At 43.6% G+C, this 20636-nt stretch overlaps 1 protein-coding gene across 2 annotated transcripts in view; it reads left to right on the top strand.

Annotated features, from left to right (window-relative positions):
• The window catches only part of SEMA3E (semaphorin 3E), a 171249-nt gene that overhangs the window by 145878 nt on the left and 4735 nt on the right, over positions 1–20636 (top strand). For both annotated transcript variants that reach the window (XM_083440749.1, XM_083440750.1), the window contains exons 11-16: positions 3338–3560; positions 6014–6105; positions 7898–7939; positions 10617–10783; positions 15312–15379; positions 18943–19082. In XM_083440749.1, coding sequence (XP_083296875.1) covers positions 3338–3560; positions 6014–6105; positions 7898–7939; positions 10617–10783; positions 15312–15379; positions 18943–19082 — 732 coding nt within the window. The remainder of the gene's footprint in view (positions 1–3337; positions 3561–6013; positions 6106–7897; positions 7940–10616; positions 10784–15311; positions 15380–18942; positions 19083–20636) is intronic.

The raw sequence follows: 20636 nt of genomic DNA on the forward strand, positions 1-20636 counted from the left end.
GCCGGAGGTGCCAGGTTGTGAGGGTGATGTGGGAGAGCAACATCATGTGCGTGAGCATCGCGCCTCCCTCCCTAAACCGGGCAGAAGCTTCCCAGGCTTTGGGGAGGAGGGTGCAGGCTTCTGACAGAATGCTGGATCCCTGCTGCCTCCTTCCCAAAGACAGGGGTGCTTTGGGGAGGTGGTGGGAGAGGTCTTGGACCCCATTGGAGCATCGCGCCTGCCTCCCTAAGCCAGGCAGAAGCTTCCTGGGCTTTGTGAAGGAGGCACCAGGCTTTGATACTTTAATACTCTACTTTACTGGGAACATTTAGGGGAGAAGCCTGTCCCCCCCCCTTAGTCCACTGACCGCACACCACTGCACTGGATCTTAAACATTGATTCATTCTAAGGCAAATCCCTGCTAGAGCTTCGCAGAGCCTCTCCTGTTGCTGTTGGCATCTCTCTAAACAGTTGGCTTAATTGCTTAATGCCCAGCATGGTGCTTTCAAACGCAGCACTACAAAGCAACCCCAAAGAATAATAAAAATGTGCTGATGGGCTAAGTTAGCCTTGAAGCGATTTACACATATTTTTTCAAACATTTTGTTTTAAATCCATCTAAATAATACATTCTCAAATCTTGCTCAAGCTGGAACTTTTCAACTGGATTTGGCATTTCTGTTTCATTGGCAACCAGACGTCCGAGCTCCTGCTTGAAAGCCACATGCGACGCCTTTTATGATGAAAATCCCACTGCTGGCTGATTAGAAAATGCACTTCAAAACCGAGGCTGAGCAAATACGTCAGGCCATAGCCAAGACCCAGGGAAAAGAAAATAAACACTGCCCCATTTGACAAGTGCAGGAGTTTATTAGAGTCAATTACAGCCCCTGCCGCAAGTTGAGACTGAATGTTTCCAGTAAACATAAAGAGTATTTTATTTCACTTTATTGATTGAAAATCCAATTTAAATAGGGGGAGCCTGCTACTGTGGCTGGGCTTGAACCTTCTCTTAAAACCACACTGTTTTCAGCAGCCATGTAGGAAATAAATGATTACTGAAATATTTCTAGCAAAAACCTTAAATGGTTCTAATTAAAGTGCACAAGGTAACTTTTGAACAGAAGACTCTATAAGGAGCTACTTCTATCGACTAATTTAAAGCTTCCTTTTCAGGATAAAAACGTGCCTATCTTAGTACAGTTAGTGAACTTAAACTTGTGACAGCAACTCCTCTTGCCCCTGACTCTTGAACATGCTGGCTGGTGCTGATGGGAGTTGGGATTCCAAAAGTGTCTGGGGGTCGACAGCTTCCTCTGCCCTAGAAGCAAACATCAAATTGCTGATGTATAATCTTCTACTTTCCTGATGTGCAGAAAGGAGTTCCATAGCAGTACCCCTCTCTTGCAGGAGAAAATGTTGGCATGCATGGCTGGGGCTGAATCCTACCCCCTGGTTGTATTTTATAAGATGTTTAGGGTGAGGATAGAAACACTGGCATGTGCTATAGCTCTGAGGGGTGCTCACTCAGCACATCTGTCTTTTGCAAGGCTATGGGTGTAAATCAAAGGAAATTAAGCTAGGCATTGGAATCAAATATTGCTGACCGATTCTTTTCTTTAAAAAAAAAAACAGCATTAGCATTTGCATGTTTGAAGAAATGGAACAGTTAACATCTTTTTTTTTCTATCAGACCGATATAATTTATTGTTGCACGGCACCCCAATCTCTAAGCTCTGCGAGATTCCAAGCACTTATTAAGGATTCAGGTTTCCTTTGGAAATGAGGCACTGCGGAGACTGCGGTGCCTTTATGATATATGGTTTATTTGCACACATACCTGAGCCTAGGATAGAGGGGTTCCCAGCATTACACTCCAAGACTTCTGCCATGGCCACAGCAGCCTTGGATTCAAAAAGACTCCAGATGTGGCTCAACCTCTCTCCAGCTTGCCGCATTTTTACAGACTGCAACTATTTTCCTCCAGCCCACATCATCCTCAATGGCAATCCTAAACTCTCCACTCTGCTTTGTCTCTGTGAACCATCTCAGAGCTCAGGGAGGGGCTCAACCCGTTTGCCAGTCTTTAGTTTGCCAATGACCCATCTTTGCCTTTGTTAATGGCCCATCCCTCAGGTGATCTCCTGAACACACGAAGCTGAGTCCAGCTATTCAGAGTCTGACCTCAAGTTTAACTCTCCAAGCATTCATTAAATTCTAACACCTATGAGCCCCAGGGATTTAAGGGAGCCTTGCACCCACAAACCCTGGCACCACAACTCTTAACAATATTGTTTTGAATCTGTTCCATCAACTACTGTACTCTTCTTGGAGAAGAGATGTTTAGAAAGCCATTTGAGAGACAGACTGCTAGAGAAGTTAGGTTAGATGTTGTTTAAAAGAAAGGCTAAGATTAAGAGATATAATGTGCAATATAAATGTAAGAAATGTGAGACGTAGTGAGATTATGGAGAATTTTCAGATAGGCTGATGGAAGTCAAAAAGATGTTTATGTCAAAACAAATGTTAAATTTGGAAAAAATGTTTATTGGAAAGTGAATAAAAATTATTTATAAAAAAAAAGAGAAGTTAGGTTAGGCTGGCCTCAACTAGAGCCAGGGCTTTTTCGGCTGCGGCTCCAACCTGGTGGAACGCTCTGTCACAAGAGACAAGGGCCCTGCAGGACTTGACATCTTTCCGCAGGGCCTGCAAGACAGAGCTGTTCCACCAGGCCTTTGGTCAGGGTGCAGCCTGACTCCCTCCTTTGGCAATCTTTACAAAACTTTAGTTTATGGTTGCCATCAATTTTGATTTTAATTAATTTTATAATGTTTTATAATGTTGCACTATTTTAGTGTTGTTAGCCACCCTGAGCCCGGCTTTGGCTGGGGAGGGCGGGATATAAATAAAATTTATTATTATTATTATTTCAAGGGAAAGTCGTTGAAACGCATCATTGCTCTCCACAGGTCAGAACAAATCCCTCAATCTTCAAGTTCTGCAGCAGCTTTGTTGTCTACATTTTTTCCCCCAGCTTTGGCATTATCCAACTTCCAAAGTGATCACAAGTTCACAGTTGCAACTTTCTATCTACTCCTTTTTTAAAAACCTAGAAATCTAATCTATTCCATGTATTTTGTCAAACTGCAATGCTTACTGCAAAAGATATCATTTGATCTGGATGCTGTGCAGTGCATGTGAGTCCCAATCTGTCCAGTGATGCTTGTACCTTGTTAAATGTGTTTACGGGAGCAGCCTTAATCTTACAAAATAAAGCAGGACCCACCTTTTACTAGCTCCATGTTCTTCCATGGACAGCTATCAGCATCATAACTGTAATCTACTTTGTGTTTCCTAGTGTGCCAGCAAAGTGAACGGAGGTCTCTACGTGAGCACCAAAGACTACCCAGATGAAGCAATCCGTTTTGCTAGGAGTCACCCACTGATGTATCAGTCGGTTAGGCCTGTTCATAAGAGACCAGTTCTTGTGAAGACGGATGGGAAATACAACCTCAAACAAATAGTCGTAGACAGAGTGGAAGCAGAAGACGGGCAATACGATGTCTTATTTATTGGGACAGGTAATTGAATAATAATAATAATAATAATAATAATAATAATAATAATAATAATAATAATAATTTATTATTTGTACCCCGCCCATCTGGCTGGGTTTCCCCAGCCACTCTGGGCGGCTTCCATAGAAACAAAAAATACAGTAAAATATCACAGATTAAAAACTTCCCTGAACAGGGCTGCCTTAAGATGTCTTCTAAATGTCAGGTAGTTATTTATCGCTTTGACATCTGGTGGGAGGGCGTTCCACAGGGCGGGCGCCACTACCGAGAAGGCCCTCTGCCTGGTTCCCTGTAGCTTTACTTCTCGCAATGAGGGAACCGCCAGGAGGCCCTCGGAGCTGGACCTCAGTGTCTGGGCAGAACGATGGGGGTGGAGACGCTCCTTCAGGTATACTGGGCCGAGGCCGTTTAGGGCTTTAAAGGTCAACACCAGCACTTTGAATTGTGCTCGGAATCGTACTGAGAAGGAAAGAGAAGGGGTTAAAAGCACCCACTTTCCCTTCTTTTCTTCCCCAACTCAGCTTCCATGAACTTAGGTGAACTCTGAGCAGTCTTCCTTGGCCTAGCTACCTGCAGGCCTGAATTTCTGGCTCCCAGCTGATGCTCACGCTCTGCTTTCTCCCTAGTCAATGTTCACTTCTTGGGTTTTTTGTATTTTGGTTAAAGGAAAAAATATGGTATATTTAAAAAGAGAGAGAGAGAATTCCCTGGATGCCTAAGATCCAGGTTGGGGGGCAAGTACTCTTGGGTGAGAGATTTAAAATCACAAACCTGTGCCCCTCCAGATTTTGTAGTACTATAACTCCTGTGTTACCTGGCCATTGGCCATGTTGCCTTGGGATGGTGGCCATTTGAGTCCCACAACTTCACCACCCCTGTACTAGGGCATGCATGTCCGTTGCCCAGCAATAACGCTAGTATTCCTCAGATATAATTCCTTGTGATGGGCAGGGCCACACTTCTGTCATCATGGCCATTGGGCAATTGGCTACTCATTTCACTGCCCTCCTCCAGCCTTGGCTCCCTCATGCCAGATGTTCTGAAGGTCTCGATTTAGCTGAGATGTGGCTTCTCCGCTCTCCACTTGAGCAAATTCTTGGAAGTTGAGCAGTATGAATTCTGGGCATGATTCTGATTTATTGAGTACTTGCATGCTGTGAGTTGTGAGGGAGTAACATAGTTTAAACGCTTGTCAGATCACTTTAGTGTCCAATTACTTTAAAACTCAGTCCTCTCTTTGCTGGGGTGGAATTCTTTTCTCCTCAGGCCTCTCCTTCCGCAGGAGACTTCTAAATGGGGCCATTTTCTCAGTTGGAAGATTTATTGCTGTGTTTTCTAACTAAAAGTTTTTTAGAAGTGGTGAACTCTGCTGTCTTCCACAACTCCTTTCTTGTAAAGGGACCTCAGCTGTGATCTTCAAACCACTCTGGTGACATTGTTCCTAAGACTTTTAGGATAATTGCCTGTGTCAAATAATCCTAGAGCTGGGCCTACAATTTTGATTATGTATTTTGTGGTTTTGTATTTTGATTTTATTCTGTGAAGCGCCCTGAGACCTCCGGGTATAGGTCAGTATAATAATAATATTAATACAAGCCTGTTATATGCTGTTGCCATTTTGTTATCATCAATGATACTGGTCAGTCAGGAAGGTCACCAGTTCACATCACAGTTTCGCCACAAATTCAGTTGCATAGCTGTAGCAGAGTTGCCACCTCACATTTTGCATACCCTCCAACATTTTTCTGATGAAAATAGGAACAACCTATTCCAGAAGAAGAAGAAGAAGAAGAAGAAGAAGAAGACGACAAACTTTACTATTTATACCCCACCCATTTGACTGGGTTGCCACTCTGGGTGGCTTCCAACATATATAAAACATAATAAAACATTAACCATTAAAAAACCTCCCTTCAGATGGCTCGGGGGTCGGACACCCCCATACCCCCAACATTTCTCTAATGAAAATAGGGATGAAAATAGACATTCTGGGATCAAATCAGAAACTGGAATGGCTTCTGTAAACTGGGGTCGTACCTGGAAAATAGGGACACTTGGAGGGTCTGTTTTTGTAGGATATTCATGAGTGACCTACCTTACAGAGCTGTCAAATGATTTTTCTGAGCTGGGGTAGGAAGAGAAAGTCCCATATCCACTCAGCCAGAAGCTTTTGGGGTCATATTGGGCTTCTCTCTCTCTCAGCCAAATCTACTTCACAGATGGGAGGAAGAAAACTTCTGTCTCTGGCCATTTGTATTTTCATATTTTAGAGTGGATGAAAAATCATATTCTATTTCCCTTCAGAATTCTTTTGGTCATATTTGTTTGGAAACATTTTGTGCTTTACTGGTGTACAAATAAATATGGTTACCAGTCCTGAGTTTTCAATCTATCTCTCTCTCTCTCTCTCTCAATCTCTCTCTCTATCTCTCTCTCTCTCTGAAACTCAACTGCAGATAATGGGATTGTACTGAAAGTCATTACAATTTACAACCAGGACACAGAATCGATGGAAGAAGTGATTCTTGAAGAGCTGCAAGTGTTCAAAGTAAGGTATTCTTTTCAGTCTGACTTCATATCCACCAAACCGCAGAGACTGCAGTCCTGCGCACACATGAGGCTACTTAAAGCTCATTGGGGTAAATAAGTTTTAAGCGCCCTGAATGAGCACAGAATTTCAGCCATAAAGCCTATAAATTAGCCTTTGTATCATCTGCACTAGTAACATTGTACTGGACTGTGTTTCGGTATAAAACTGAAAATCATTCCAACCAAGACATTTTCCCTAGTAGAGTGTATGGACTGTGACTATGAAAACTGCTGAATTTTGCAATGTTTGGGTGGTATGGGGAAGAATTGGGGAAAGCCAATGCAGCTTCTAGGATTGCCTTTAACAACTGTCTTGGAGATGATGATGGTGGTGGTGGTAATAATAATAATGTGATGATGAGGATGAGGATGAGGATGATGATGAAAAAGCACACCAAGCTGCAGTGTACAGTGGTGCCCCGCAAGACGAATGCCTCGCAAGATGGAAAACCTGCTAGACAAAAGGGTTTTCCGTTTTTCGATGCACTTCGCAGGATGAATTTCCCTATGGGCTTGCTTCGCAAGACAAAAATGTCTTGCGAGTTTTGAGATTTTTTTTCACTCCCCACCCCCTTTTTCTAAGCCGCTAAACCGCTAATAGCCTTTTAGCAGCTAAGCCGCTAAGCCTTTAATAGCCGCTAATAGCCGCTAAACCGCTAATAGCACTAATCCGCTAAGCCGCTAATAGGGTTGCTTCGCAAGACGAAAAAACCACTAGACGAAGAGACTCGCGGAACGAATTAATTTCATCTTGCGAGGCACTACTGTATTGTTGTAATATATGGTTTTGATTATGGTTTCTGCCTGAGCTCCAACACAAAACTGCCATGTAAATAGCCAAACCCATTTCCTACTTGAGATCATTAGAATTTTGATTCTATGAAAGACACTGGTGGTCTGAGAAAGCTGTCAGTGGCACGGCCTCCATGTTCCTGTGCCTTCTTGTTTCCCACCAGGTGATAATAATCCCAAGGGCAACCCTCAACACTCCTTTGAATTCTTTGTGGCTCTCCTCTTCTGGTTTTCTTTCTTCAGAAATCCATGCCTCTACACCAGGTGTCATAATCCCTGTCTCCCAGACAATGAGATGATGATGTCCAGGTTATTGTTATACTTTGTGGAACAGAATATTCAGCAACATTGGTAGAGCACCTGTAAATAATTCGAGTGCTTTTCATTCTCTGTCAAAATATAGTTACAAATGCATCAGAACGTGTTAATCACTAAGGCAATATATACACTACTGTGATGTCCACTATGTAGGTAAGACTACTGCTGACCTACACACACATTTCAGAAACCAGAAATCTGCCATTTTGTCCAAAAAAAACAGGGAGCAACCAGTTGCCAAAAACCTCGGTTCTGAGAACCGCAGCCTGTCAGACTTACCAATAACTGCAACAGAGATGCCAACTGATCCTACGATGTAAGCACAGAGGGATAACTTCTGAATGTACACACTGGACACATTTGATGCCAAATGGAGAACAGTACCACCATCACTTATCTTTAGCAAATGAAGCCTTTCCATCCTCAAAGCTCTGTAACTGCTGCCTTGGCAACAGCACCTTTCATTTTTATCAGAGCTACTGATGAATGCAGAAGCTTCATAAATAGATAAATAATAAACATTTTGTTAATCATTCTATCTATCTATCTCAACTTCACTGTGTGTGTGTGTGTGTGTGTGTGTGTGTGTTATCTACAGAGCTGGTCTGTTTCCTAAATAAAAGAAAATTCTTTCCTTTCAGGTGCCAGCTCCTGTTATATCCATGGAGATTTCTTCCAAAAGGGTGAGTGTGGCTCTGTGTATAAGACTACAGGACTCAGGACTGTGATCATGTATACCATGTATAAATTAGAATTCCCACTGAGTTTCATATGAAGCAAAATTCAGAGCAAATTTTGAGAGTGCTCTGGCGAAATGACTGAAAGAATTTTTGAAGGAAGCGAAAGGACGTTGGAAGCAAAAATAACTTAGATAAGCAAGATGATGATCTTATAGGTGTTTCACAGATCTCTATAGCCCCGTTCTTATTGAGGAGGCAAACCTGTTGAAGAAAACTGATAAAGATGGAACAAATTACCAGTAAGCCGGACGGGTTTACCTGTCACTAGATTGAGGCAACAGTCTGGGAAAGAGCTGTAGAGAAAAGACTCAGAATCCCAGACTAAGATGCAAGGAATTGTGTCTCCTCATTGTCTGCATTGCAGTATTAGTTCAATATTCCCTGCTCTGGTCTCATTTTAACACCTTAGCAGCCTTTGTGCTAGGCTGGCATGCTCAGGAGCAACCCACGTCTCTACAGGAGTTGCAGTGGCGTAGCGTGGGTTGTCAGCACCCGGGGCAAGGCAAGTAATTTGCGCCCCCTAACCTGGGGCAAGGCAAGTAATTTGCGGGGCCCCCCCCCCGCTGCACTGCCCCTCCCCCAGATAATCCCTCGCTCTCTCTCCGCACCACACTGCACTCCTGGCACCCTCCCCTCCACAGTGGGCGGCGACCCCGCGGCTCGGATCAGATTCGCACAGCCAGCACTGCAGTGAGAGAGAGTGAGTTAGCCAGGTAAGGGCAGAGAGCTGTGAGTGTGAGCGCCCCCCCCCCCGATGTTGCGCCCGGTACGGCCGCCCCCCCCCTGCACCCCCCACGCTACGCCACCGAGGAGTTGCGAATCTCCAACGCGTGGATGCAGAAGAACCGACAGATAAACACACCGCATTGTTGGGGTACATAAAAAGTTAGGGTCACAATATTGGCCCACAACACAATGAATAATAATAATAATAACCCGTATTAGGGCAATACCTTTATTAGACCAACCAAAATGTGCTTAAGGAGGCAATCCTAAATGTAAACATTTTAAAAACCAGCATAATTTCATTAAATAAAATTAGGATCACAGCATCATATTTTTACTGGCATTGATCATTACGGCTGCTGTTGCCATCTTTCCCCTCACTTCAGAAAGAGGGAGGATGCCTCTGTGTTGATAATAAAATGTCATTGCTACCATGGTGTGACTTAATATGCCATCTAAAATGAGTTTCCATGGAGTGATGCTTGGATTTTGAATATCAAGACATTCTCACGCACTGTTTCCCTATGAAATATTCAGATGTATCCCCCTGCCCCCCCCCATTTGCCTTAAGCTGTTTTAAATGTTGTGTCCCACATCGGCTGCAAAGTAAGCAAGCAGCCATCCTGATTCATGAGAGAAATGGGAACTTGATGAAAATGCAGTAGCTGATAAATGTAGCACGGCTCACTGAAGAAACCTGGGGGTTTAAGTGTTTTAAGGCAAAATGGTCAGACTCTAGTCTATCTACCTTAATATATATATCATGGCATCGTATCAAAGCATTTCCATGGTTCCAGCATATTCTAGCGTGGCCACAAAATGGAAATCTCTCTGGGGGGGTCTGAAGATGATATGCTGATGTGCAGGTGACCAAGATGAGCTTAGGCAAGACATCATTCTGTCAGCCTGAACTGCCCCACCCTGCCCTAGAGAGAGGCCAAAGCCAGCTCCTAAGTTAGGGAAACACAGGAACCAGACCCTCCAAGTGCCCCTATTTTCCAGGGACAGTTCCGGATTTACAGAAGCCATCCTAGCTTCTGATTTGATCCCAGAATGTCCTGTCTTTCCTTAGAAATGTTGGAGGTGTGGAAATGTTCAGGGGTGCAGGATATATTGACTAATTATATCCTTATCCAACTTGTGCTAACAAGTTCCCAAAATATCAGCAGAGTTTATAGACATTCCCCTTTAAGTTCGCAATGGTAACGTCTGCACAGGTTCACTAGAACCTCTATAATAATGACTCTGGTAATTTCCCCTTTGTTCCCTCTTAAAATACAAGACACGGCACAGTCTTTATAAAAGTATAAAAGAGTTTACTCACGTTCTGTTCACAATGTGATCCGAGAAGGCAGACAGCTTAAAAAAGGTTACATACACTTAGAATCTATCTTGTAGCAAGATAGTCCTTATCTCCTCTCTGGGAGCCAAGAGAGCATCCTTAGATGTTTCCTCATCGAAGGAAGATGGCAGAGAGAGAGAGATGGCTGCCTGCCCTGTGCTTTTATCATTTACCTGCACAGGTGAGGCCACACCCACCTCCGGTCACATGCGGAGGAAGTCCGTCCCCAGGAAGTTTACCTGCTTGCTGCACTGACATCCCTCCCCATGTTCTAACATGTACACTCTAGGAATGTTGTCATTGACTGCTCCTGTGTTTACATCCCACAGGAGGGTATGCAGGCACTGTAATGCCTCTTCACTCTTGTTTCCCTACACCAAAGCTAAGTTACACTTTGAGGGTGTCGTTGCTCCTTCAAGGAGAACAGGTCCTCTAAACAAGCTTTGTTTCTTGGTCCTTTTCCACCATGCTATAGAACTCTGGGGACTGGCTGTTATGGCTCAACAGAAGGAGTCTTCCAACATTCTCCTAATATTGGTGCTTTCCTTACAGCAACAAATTTATGTTGGGTCTGAGTCCGCCGTTGCACAACTGAAGTTCCACCAGTGTGACATGTATGGAACAGCCTGCGCTGACTGCTGCCTCGCAAGGGATCCTTACTGTGCTTGGGATGGGATCTCTTGTTCCAGATACTACCCAACAGGAACACAGGCAAAGAGGTGGGACTCCTATCTTGCATGCAAATTCGCATTCTGCCATAGGTTCTCCATACCAGGCTGAGATGGTTCCATTTCTTCCAGAATTAGGAAGTGCCTTTGACAGTTCTCTCTCTTGTTGAAGGTTTGGGCAGAGTTAGCAGAGTTTGGGCAGCCATCCATTAAAAATACACCAGCTCTGGATTCCCAGCATCAAGCAAGGGGTCGGAGTAGATGCCCTACAAGGTCCCTCTGGTACTATGAGTCTGAAATTTACCCCCATCACCCTGTCTGCACTATAGATTTAAAGAAGAATCGTACCACTTTAAACAGCCATGGCTTCCTTACAATTCTCATAGTTGCCTGGGAAGAGGGACCGGCTGTAAAAACACTCTGAGAACTGTAGCCCTGTGAAGGAAGTAGGGGTCTCCTAACAACTCTCAGCACCTGTAACAAACTACAGTTCCCAGGATTCTTTGGGAGAAGCCATTGCTGCTTACAATGGTATGATACTGCTTTAAATTTATAGTGCGGACGGGGCTTTATTGTACAAGGAAACTGAATTAACTCATCGTAGGCAGTTGTTTATTACCATAGTGTTTAGAGATGTAAATTAATTTATCAGTGTACAGTGATGTACAGAATGATATTTGATTTTGATTGTTCTTCTACAGTCAGCTGCCCTGCACTTCTTTTCACTTGTTTTTAGAACGTATTTCAGGAGATACAAAATAGTGAATAATAAATGTTTAAAGGGCAAAAAAGAAAGAAAGAAAGAAAGAAAGAAAGAAAGAAAGAAAGAACCACAATTTTAACAATGTGCATTGATTCGTTTCAACAGTTTCAGGCACTGAACCATGAGGTACGTCTGGCTGTAGAAGAAAGAAACTTACAGTCAGATATTCTTCATGGATTGGGTGCAGACATATTAGGAAGAGACTGCTCAGAGGAGATTCAGAGAAATCTGAGTCTACAGTGGTACCTCGCAAGACGAAAAACTCGCAAGACGAAAGAGTTTTTTGTTTTTTGAGTTGCTTTGCAAGACGAATTTCCCTATGGGCTTGCTTCGCAAGACGAAAACGTCTTGCGCCTTTTTCTTAAAACCGTCAATGCATTCCTATGGGAAACCATCAATGCATTTCCTATGGGAAACCGTGCTTCGCAAGATGAAAAATTCACAAGACGAAAAAACTCGCAGAACGAATTAATTTCGTCTTGCGAGGCACCACTGTACTTTCAAATCTGAAGAGTCATAGATGTGTGAAGCATGATCAGACCTCCCTATTTTTTCTTACACCCCCACCTCCACTTAAAAGCAGTTGGTGGGAGAAGGGGGAGGGTGAATAGGATTGAAACAGGCCTGGAAAACTGGGGAGGGAGATAAACCCATTTCTCAAGAGCATGGTGCCAAGCCAATAAGAATGTCTCAGAATTTCAATGGAAAAGGAAATGTCCAATGTTTGCCTATTGGTCCCATGTGAAGAACGGAAACCAATCCAAAGAAAACAATTGGTATTCACTGTGGTTGTTTTCAGTTCACACAAAAATGCACACCAATGCATAATTGGTCACATGCACACCCAATTTGTGTTGTGTTTTTCAAATCAATAAACCGCTTCCTAGACTGAGGCTGTCAAAGCAGATGCCCTTGTAAAGCTCACAAGTCCAGCATGATGGTTGGTTACTCTACTAAAAGCATAAATTGTATTTCCTTTTCCACAAAATACATGATTCCCAAATCCTTGGGACAGACTTCAAGGCATCTGTTACCAAACTAGCACTATGTATCTTCTGTGTAGTCATGAAGATTGTGGCGTTAGTATGGAGCCCCCGGTCGTCTCACGGACTATTGACCCATACACCACTAATCCGCTGCCACCAACCAGGTCCTGCCTGGTAAAATCACTTCAGTCTCAGTCAGCTTTTCAATTGATAAAGAAGAGTGTATTTTATTTCAGACACAAACAAAACTTTTACAGCATTCCAAACATTGTTGCTCTTTACTTTCCTAGTCTTATTTTCCTCTCTCTATCTCTTCTACCTCTCCACACTCAAGAACCCATGGCCCTGTCTCTCTAGTACCAACTGCCTTTCCCAACCAGCCAACCCACAAAATCCGACCAACTACCCACCAACAACTCCCAACGAACTCCTCCCAGAACTAGTTTAATAGACCCACTGACTCCACCCCCCTGGGTCCTGTCTGTGCAACCTGTTTAACTATTTCCCTTCCAGCACTCTCTCATATATGTTAACGTCACAAAGATGTCTACATTTCTACACATTAAATCAGTATACAGACATCCATCCACTTATGCAGGGGGTTACATTTCAGGCCCCACGTGCATAAGCGAAAATTTCTAACTGGGGAAAACCCTCTAAAACACCCTTTAAACGCCCTTTCTGCCACTCCTTTTCCAATCCAGACCAATGGAAAAAACATCAAAAAAGAAGAAGTAAAAGAAGGTTGGCCACCTGTCAATCAAATGACATCATTATAACAACACATGATTGACCCACCCACAAAATTCCTTCCGGTGGGTTTTTTTCATGATTATGTAGAGATATGAAAAGACATGAAGGAAAACTTTGATTACACTCATATTTTGGCCAGAACAAAGTTTAGAAATATTCTTTTCCAATAGTGGCACATTCTTTTGTTTAAATGTCGAAGACAAAGTGGGAATCTCCAAAACTGTTCTGCCTTTGTCGTCACGTTTTCTGAACATCACTCAGGGAAATATTCCCAACAGAATAACTTTAGATTTTTCATGTGCTTAAATCAAGTAGAATTTGGCTGTCCCACATGGAAATGATGGGGGGGTGCATTGCCCCATCTGGACTGGGGAATATGAAGAATCATTCCCTACCATTTGCACCTTGATTGGATAGCAATGCTTATTGCAAATTAGGCATGTTATTTGAACTTTCTGTCTAGCAGCACAGAGGGAAGGCAGGCAACTGACAGAGGGGAAGAAGACAGAAAGAAATGTAACAGGAAGAAAATGCCTTCAGCTGAGTTACATGTACTTGGCCTTAATTTCACTAGGGACTGGAGACCCTACAATGGCCATTTTCAGTCTATTAGCTTTGCCGCAGTCCACAAATGCAAGAAGCATCTCTAACTGTGAGATGCACCCCTTAGATAGCACTGTTCGCCTAAAGGTCATTAGCTCCTGCAGGATATAAAAGGTACCCCTGCCCGTACGGGCCAGTCTTTCCAGACTCTAGGGTTGTGTGCTCATCTCACTCTATAGGCCGGGGGCCAGCGCTGTCCGCAGACACTTCCGGGTCACGTGGCCAGCATGACAAGCTGCATCTGGCAAGCCAGCGCAGCACACAGAACGCCGTTTACCTTCCCGCTAGTAAGCTGTCCCTATTTATCTACTTGCACCCGGGGGTGCTTTCAAACTGCTAGGTTGGCAGGCGCTGGGACCGAGCGACAGGAGCGCACCCTGCCGTGGAGATTCGAACCACCGACCTTTCGATCGGCAAGCCCTAGGCGCTGAGGCTTTTACCCACAGTGCCACCCGGGTCCCTTTTCCTGCAGGATATATTGCATACCAAATAGCCTCTAAGAAGGAAATGACCTTCATCTACACACCTATATCAGGCACTCTGCAAACAGGAATAGCACTACTCCTGGGCCTGCGGCTCATTGAACATGAGAATGATGGTCCCCTCCACGAGGCAAAGCAGCCTAAAGCCAAGTTCTCAACCCAATGATATACCTATGTCTAGGCTGTACCATTCAGGCTGTGGGGTAGGGGTGTTCGCATGATGAAATTTTCTTCCACACCTAATAATAGATAACTAATTTATCTACAAAGAATGCTAGATGTAAGGGGGAAAGGTTCTGGCCTAGGCTTCTCAAAATATTCTAGTTTCCTGTTTATTTATATGCTGTTTGGATCTCCGATCTCAAAGGTAGGGTGAGTGGTCCTTTAATCATAGCAGAGATGTATTTATTTTTTTAATATATTTATTGAGATTTCAACATATTACAAAAATTAGAAAGAATAAAAAAGAATAAAAAGAAAAAGAAAATACAAAATAAAAACAGTTAAAAACAAATCAGTCTTTCCATATCTTATCTTTCATTTACTTGTTTCCCTGACCTCCTCACACCTCCCTTTCTTGTATTCCAGTTCAGTTGGTTAATTCAGCAAATCCTTTCCCTCTTTAATTTTATCTTAATCTTTTATCTTAATATATTATAGCTTTAGATTATCACCCGTTAACAAACCATTTTTACATATTCCTTAACATTGTTGCTAAAAAACCCCACTTAACTTCAATCATAGCAGAGATTAGAGACCTTTTGTAGGCACTCTGGATTCTCGAAATGAAATTTCCGTAAGCACCTCTTACGGGTTTCCCTAAAATACTAGACATTTTCCTTCCAGGCCCTAGAAGAGCCATTTTCAGTTAAAGGACCTCAAGATGACACAAACATATGAATTTCCCACAGGAATTGGGGAAGGTTTCTGAGGGCTGTTCGCAAGTTGTATTTTTTTCAAACTGTTTTGTTTGTTTTTTTACTTTTCCCTAGACGTTTCCGCAGACAAGATGTCCGTCATGGAAATGCAGCTCAGCAGTGCTTTGGCCAGCAATTTCTTGGTAATTCTCATGCTGTGCGTTAGAATGCTTTAGTGAGTCAGCGCATCAGGGATGGATGACCTGTGGCTCTCTAGAGGCTGTTAAACTCCAGCTCCCATTGGCACAGTTAGCATGGCCAATAGCTAGGGACAAAGGGATTTGTTGTTCAGCGTGGGGACCACAGATTCCCCACCTTTGAAATACAGAGAACTTAGCAATGCATACCTTTACAAGAAGAACCCTAAGAGAACTTATATCAATGATTTCATTAATTTAGGTACATCATCCTGATTGTCTGCCAATACAAGTTTGTGTATAAATGTATAAACCAAGGAGATCTGGTTTGGGTTATTGCTTAGGCAAAGTTCTTTGATACATGAAGCTTTTTCAGTGGCCCAAGAAAACGTTCTTAAATTGTCAAGAGAAAACCTTTTGAGTGCTAGACTTGATGAATTATGCAAATTTGTGTCAGGATCTGCTGGAACGTGAATATGGACACCTGGCCACTGGTAGGATTTATAGACTGGGATGGTTTTTATAGGGTTGCCATATTTCAAAAAGTAAAAACCAGGACATCCCGAAAGCTTATTTTAGGAAGACCCCGGTTTTAGGAAGATCAATTTTTTGATTGACTTGGCTAAGATCCAGGACGTCAATTCCGCATGTGAAATCCTGGTAATGTCCGGGACGCATAGCAGCCCTAGATTTCTAGCCCAGCCAAGTTAGGAGGAACCAGTGGGTTAATCTGGCTGTCATTGCCTTCATTTGCACTGAATGCTAAGGCAAAGCATGGTTTAATGCAAATGAGCAAATCAACTCCCAGAGATGACTTAATGTTAAGTGCTAACCAGCTATTTTGTGTGTGTCTTAAAATGCTAAGTCAATCCATGACTTGCTTAGCATGAAGGAGCAGACATGGGCTCCCAGAATGGTTTGACTTGTGATTTATCTGGGGAAGCTAAACCGTGAACACAGGTTTGGACAACACACTAAGCCAGGGGTTGGCAAGCTTTTCATGCCTCGGGCCAGTGTCTCCAGTTACGATCATGCGGCGGGCCGGAGGGCGGGGGAGCATGTCCCATACACGTGTGCACACGCTATTTCCGGTGCACTTCTGGGTCAGAGAAGCACCAGAAATAGCTTTTGCGCACATGTAGGAGGGCCCTTCGCATGCGCACAAGCTATTTCCTGTGCTCCTCCGACCCATAAGTGGGTCCCTGTACCGCGCTGCAGCGCACTGGTAAGAGCGGGCAGTGGCAGGGGGCAGGAGGGCAGTGGTTGCCACGGACCAGATAAACGAGGGTCTCGGGCCTTATCCGGCCCCCGGGCCGGACATTGGTGGCCCCTGCACTAAGCCAAATCATTGCTTAGTTCAAGAAAGGAACTGGGGAGGGGCATAACAGCTGCAGCCTCCCTCCAGAATCACTTTTACTCATTCTCAGTAAGCCAAATTTTGGCTTAGCGTTCAGTGCAAATGAGAGACAAATGAACTCATTAGTTCTTCCTAACTTGGCCTGGCAATCAATCCTTCCAGGTCAAGCCTAACAGGTGCCTGCCACTCTATTTAAGTATCTCTACCTGCCTAGTCTCCCTAAGCAACTGCTGCCCTATCTAGCTGCCAGTTTTCACATCTGTCTGTTGGTTCAGCTTTGCTACCAGTTGTCCTCTATGTAGCAGCCATCTTCTACTGGACTTGGCCCTTGCCTCCGATGGTTCTGCCTCTGTTAATCTTGAGTACTAGGACCTAACATGAAGTTTCCAAAGAGAATTTGCAATGAAGCAGAAATAAATCTGGAGAGAAACAAATGCTAGCAGGGGCCAGAAGCATAATGCATTCATATCCTTGAACCTGCCTAGAACTCTCAATTACCGATCTCTTTAATTCCTTTCCCACGTGCACCATTTAGATAGCAGGCATCATTTTGTGGACCAGACCCAAAGAGCTTGACCCTCCCTTCTCCTGCTAAATAATCTGGAAGGGAAATATTTCACAACGCAAATATTTTTCAGATTTGTCTGGTGATGTGAGGAAATTCCATACTGTTTAGGGTTTTGATGCAATTCTCTGAAGAGTTTGCTGCTGAACAGAATATATAGCACACTGTCATATTTAACTGTAAAAAAAAACACACCATGCATTGGAATTTTAGATAGGGTTGTAAGATACTCAAGAGACCTTCAGATTAGAATGTAGCAGAGTCATAATTCTAAGAAAAACTGAAGTTTTTATCATGGAAGAAAGGCAAATTATAAAATAGAGACAAAAGACATTGCTTTGGCCTCTATTCTTCAAGAAGCACCATTGAGTGTGCATTCATGGTTTTGGCACTAAATGCAGCCTACAGGAGGACTGTTTCCACAAAGAGCCTTCTATTCAACATGGCATGTGTTTTGCAAAGGGCTGCAAGTTCTCTTGGCAAGTTTATGCAATTTATAAAGATCAGCAGATGACTAATTTCTGGCCTCAGGACAACAAAATCATTTGCTCAGTGGCAGCCACTGAAGACTTGATCCCACCAAGTTGTTAAGCAGTGGCAGTGGTCCATTCAGACTTAATTTAACTCCTGAATGTGAAAGCAAGAAGTCCAGTTTACAAGCATTTAGCTGGATCAAGGGGTATGAGTATAGACTACTGATGAATCTCTGTTCTACTAGATAGAGCATCTCCTTTCATGGGAAATGAAAAAAAATGATAATAACATTTCCCCCTTTTGACAGAAGTGGATGAAATTTGCATGCCTAGCCTGGCTCTGCTGCCCTGTTGATGCAAGTGTGGAGCACTTTGAGGGGCTAAAAGCAAAAGCTAGTACTGCTAGGCATGCACATTCTGCAAAATCCTGTAACTCAGACACAGAACCACTCGTTTCCTTCAGGAAAGAGGCAGCGCCATTCACGTCACACAGACATATGCAATGCTTATATAAAAAACATATTATCTAAAGTAGCCCTTTGACAGACAATGCTTTGTTAGCACTTTTAATAAAAGATCATCAACAGAGGCTGCTTCTAATCAGAGAGCCATTTGCAAACATTTTCTTTAAAACAAAAGGTCACTTTCTATGATCTTGGGAACCAGTACAATCATAAATTTATCAAGGAAGGCGTATGTTGATAAATCCTCAATTGCCACCAGTCGTTATAATGGAAGTTATTTGTTATTTTGTGATTGAAAAGTGAAGGCTAAAGTTTTTCCTAGAAGTGTGAAGGCCAGTCCTATCATGTGCCACCCTGAGCCACCTGCCTCAGATGGCAGATTGGGAGAGACAGCAGACAGAATGCCTCTTGCTGCCTGCCCAGGCCCCTGCAAGAAAGAGTGGGTGCCCTTGCCAGGCACTGCCATGCCCCTTGAGCTTCCATTGCTAGCAGCTGCCTGACCAGGAGTTTTGGTGAAGCCTCACAAGAGCTGAAGAAGCCCTTTCTCTCTGCTGCCAGCAGTGGGCAGCAGCTGCCAGCCCTGTGGGATGCGGTGGTGCCCATCTTTATCATCTCAGATGGCAAAATGGCTTGGGCTGGCCTGGGGAAAGACAAATGAGTATTTGTGAAGGACCATACCAGGTTTTTGTGTGTGTTTTCTTTCTTTATAGGAGACATCCTGGATAAGACTGAAGAGCGACTAGTATACGGAATAGAATACAACAGCACTCTCCTTGAATGTATACCAAGGACCTTGCAGGCCAAAGTGATCTGGTTTGTACAGAGAGCACACGAAGCACGGAAGGAAGAGGTACGTTTTCACTGAATGGAAGGGGTTAATCTCTCTCTTGCACGGGCCCCCTCGTCTACTTCACGTCCTCCAGTATTAATGGCATTTTGAAGCCATCATCATATCCTTATCATCACAATATTGTGCAATATTGTGAAACGTTCTGTTGCGCTTACTGCAGCCAGTGTGGTGTAGTGGTTAAGAGCAGTGGACCCGTAATCTGGTGAACCGGGTTCGCATCTCCGCTCCTCCACATGCAGCTGCTGGGTGACCTTGGGCCAGTCACACTTCTTTGAAGTCTCTCAGCCTCACTCACCTCACAGAGTGTTTGTTGTGGGGGAGGAAGGGAAAGGAGAATGTTAGCCGCTTTGAGACTCCTTCGGGTAGAGATAAATTAAAAGGAAAGGTTGCTCTGTAAATATTTATACTGCATTTAAATAACCAGTTTATTTAGATTGTGAGGAAGGGTAGTAGTAGTAGTAGACTTTATTTGCGTAGCCGACAGGCCATAGTATCAAAGGACAAACACCAACAAAAATACATTACAAATATGGTTACCATAAAATCTTGTGACCTATTGAAAAAGCATCTCAAAGCTCCAAAATACAGTCTCGCTTTTACTTTACAAAGGGGGGCAGACATATCCCAGCAGCTCTGGAGGTCTTTCAAGCAAAACCCTTGGTGCAATTACTCTATGGGGCCCAAATCTGGACGGGAAATCATTGCCACACACTTGAAACGGTCCAGTCTAAATTCTTAAGACAGATTCTAGCCGTTCCACCATGCGTCCCTACGGCTGGAGACTGGCCTCCTCTCCGTCGAAACCCGGACCTGGTTAAGAGCATTCAACTATTGGCTTCGCTTAAATTTAAATCCATCCGGACTACTACCTCTAGTAGCACGAGATGCTCATAGAAGTCGTTGGTCCAAAGTAGTGCATCAAAAACTACTTACATGTGGCCTACAAGCACAGCATCTCCTGAAAATGGGTCTCCCCAAGGCAAAAACCATTATTGATCAGCGCATGAAGGATATTGAGCAGCAGAATAATCTGTCCTGTATTAAGAAATTTAGTGCTTGGTACGCTTATCTGCCCCCCTCCCACTTTGATTTTCGGGCACCTTATTTGTCTACCTTAACCATTCCAAAACTCAGACGGGCCTTTACACTCGCCAGACTAAATATGTTACCCTTAGCTGTTCTCGAAGGTAGATATCAAAAAATTCCATTCGAGAAACGGCTCTGCCCCTGTGGAGCTGGCTATGTAGAGACGGTGTCACACGTTCTCTTGTCTTGCTCCCTATATAAAGATCTCAGGGACAAGACCATTACACCGCTCCTATCTGCCATCCCGGGCCGCTCTTGTGAAGCCAAATTGTTCTCACTCCTAGCCAACCAGAACAGCTCGACAACAGAGAAGGTTGCCAAATTTATCGAGAGAGCAATGAGACTGAGAGCTGTTATCTGAATGACACCAGTGTTGTCACCCGGATTCCTCGCCTAGGATCTTATGATTATTATCATTATGTGGGGAAGGGTGCTTGGGAATGATGCAGTTTTCTTTGATATGTAATC

Source organism: Podarcis tiliguerta, assembly GCF_965153285.1.
Source record: "Podarcis tiliguerta genome assembly, chromosome: 5".
Classification (NCBI taxonomy): domain Eukaryota; kingdom Metazoa; phylum Chordata; class Lepidosauria; order Squamata; family Lacertidae; genus Podarcis; species Podarcis tiliguerta.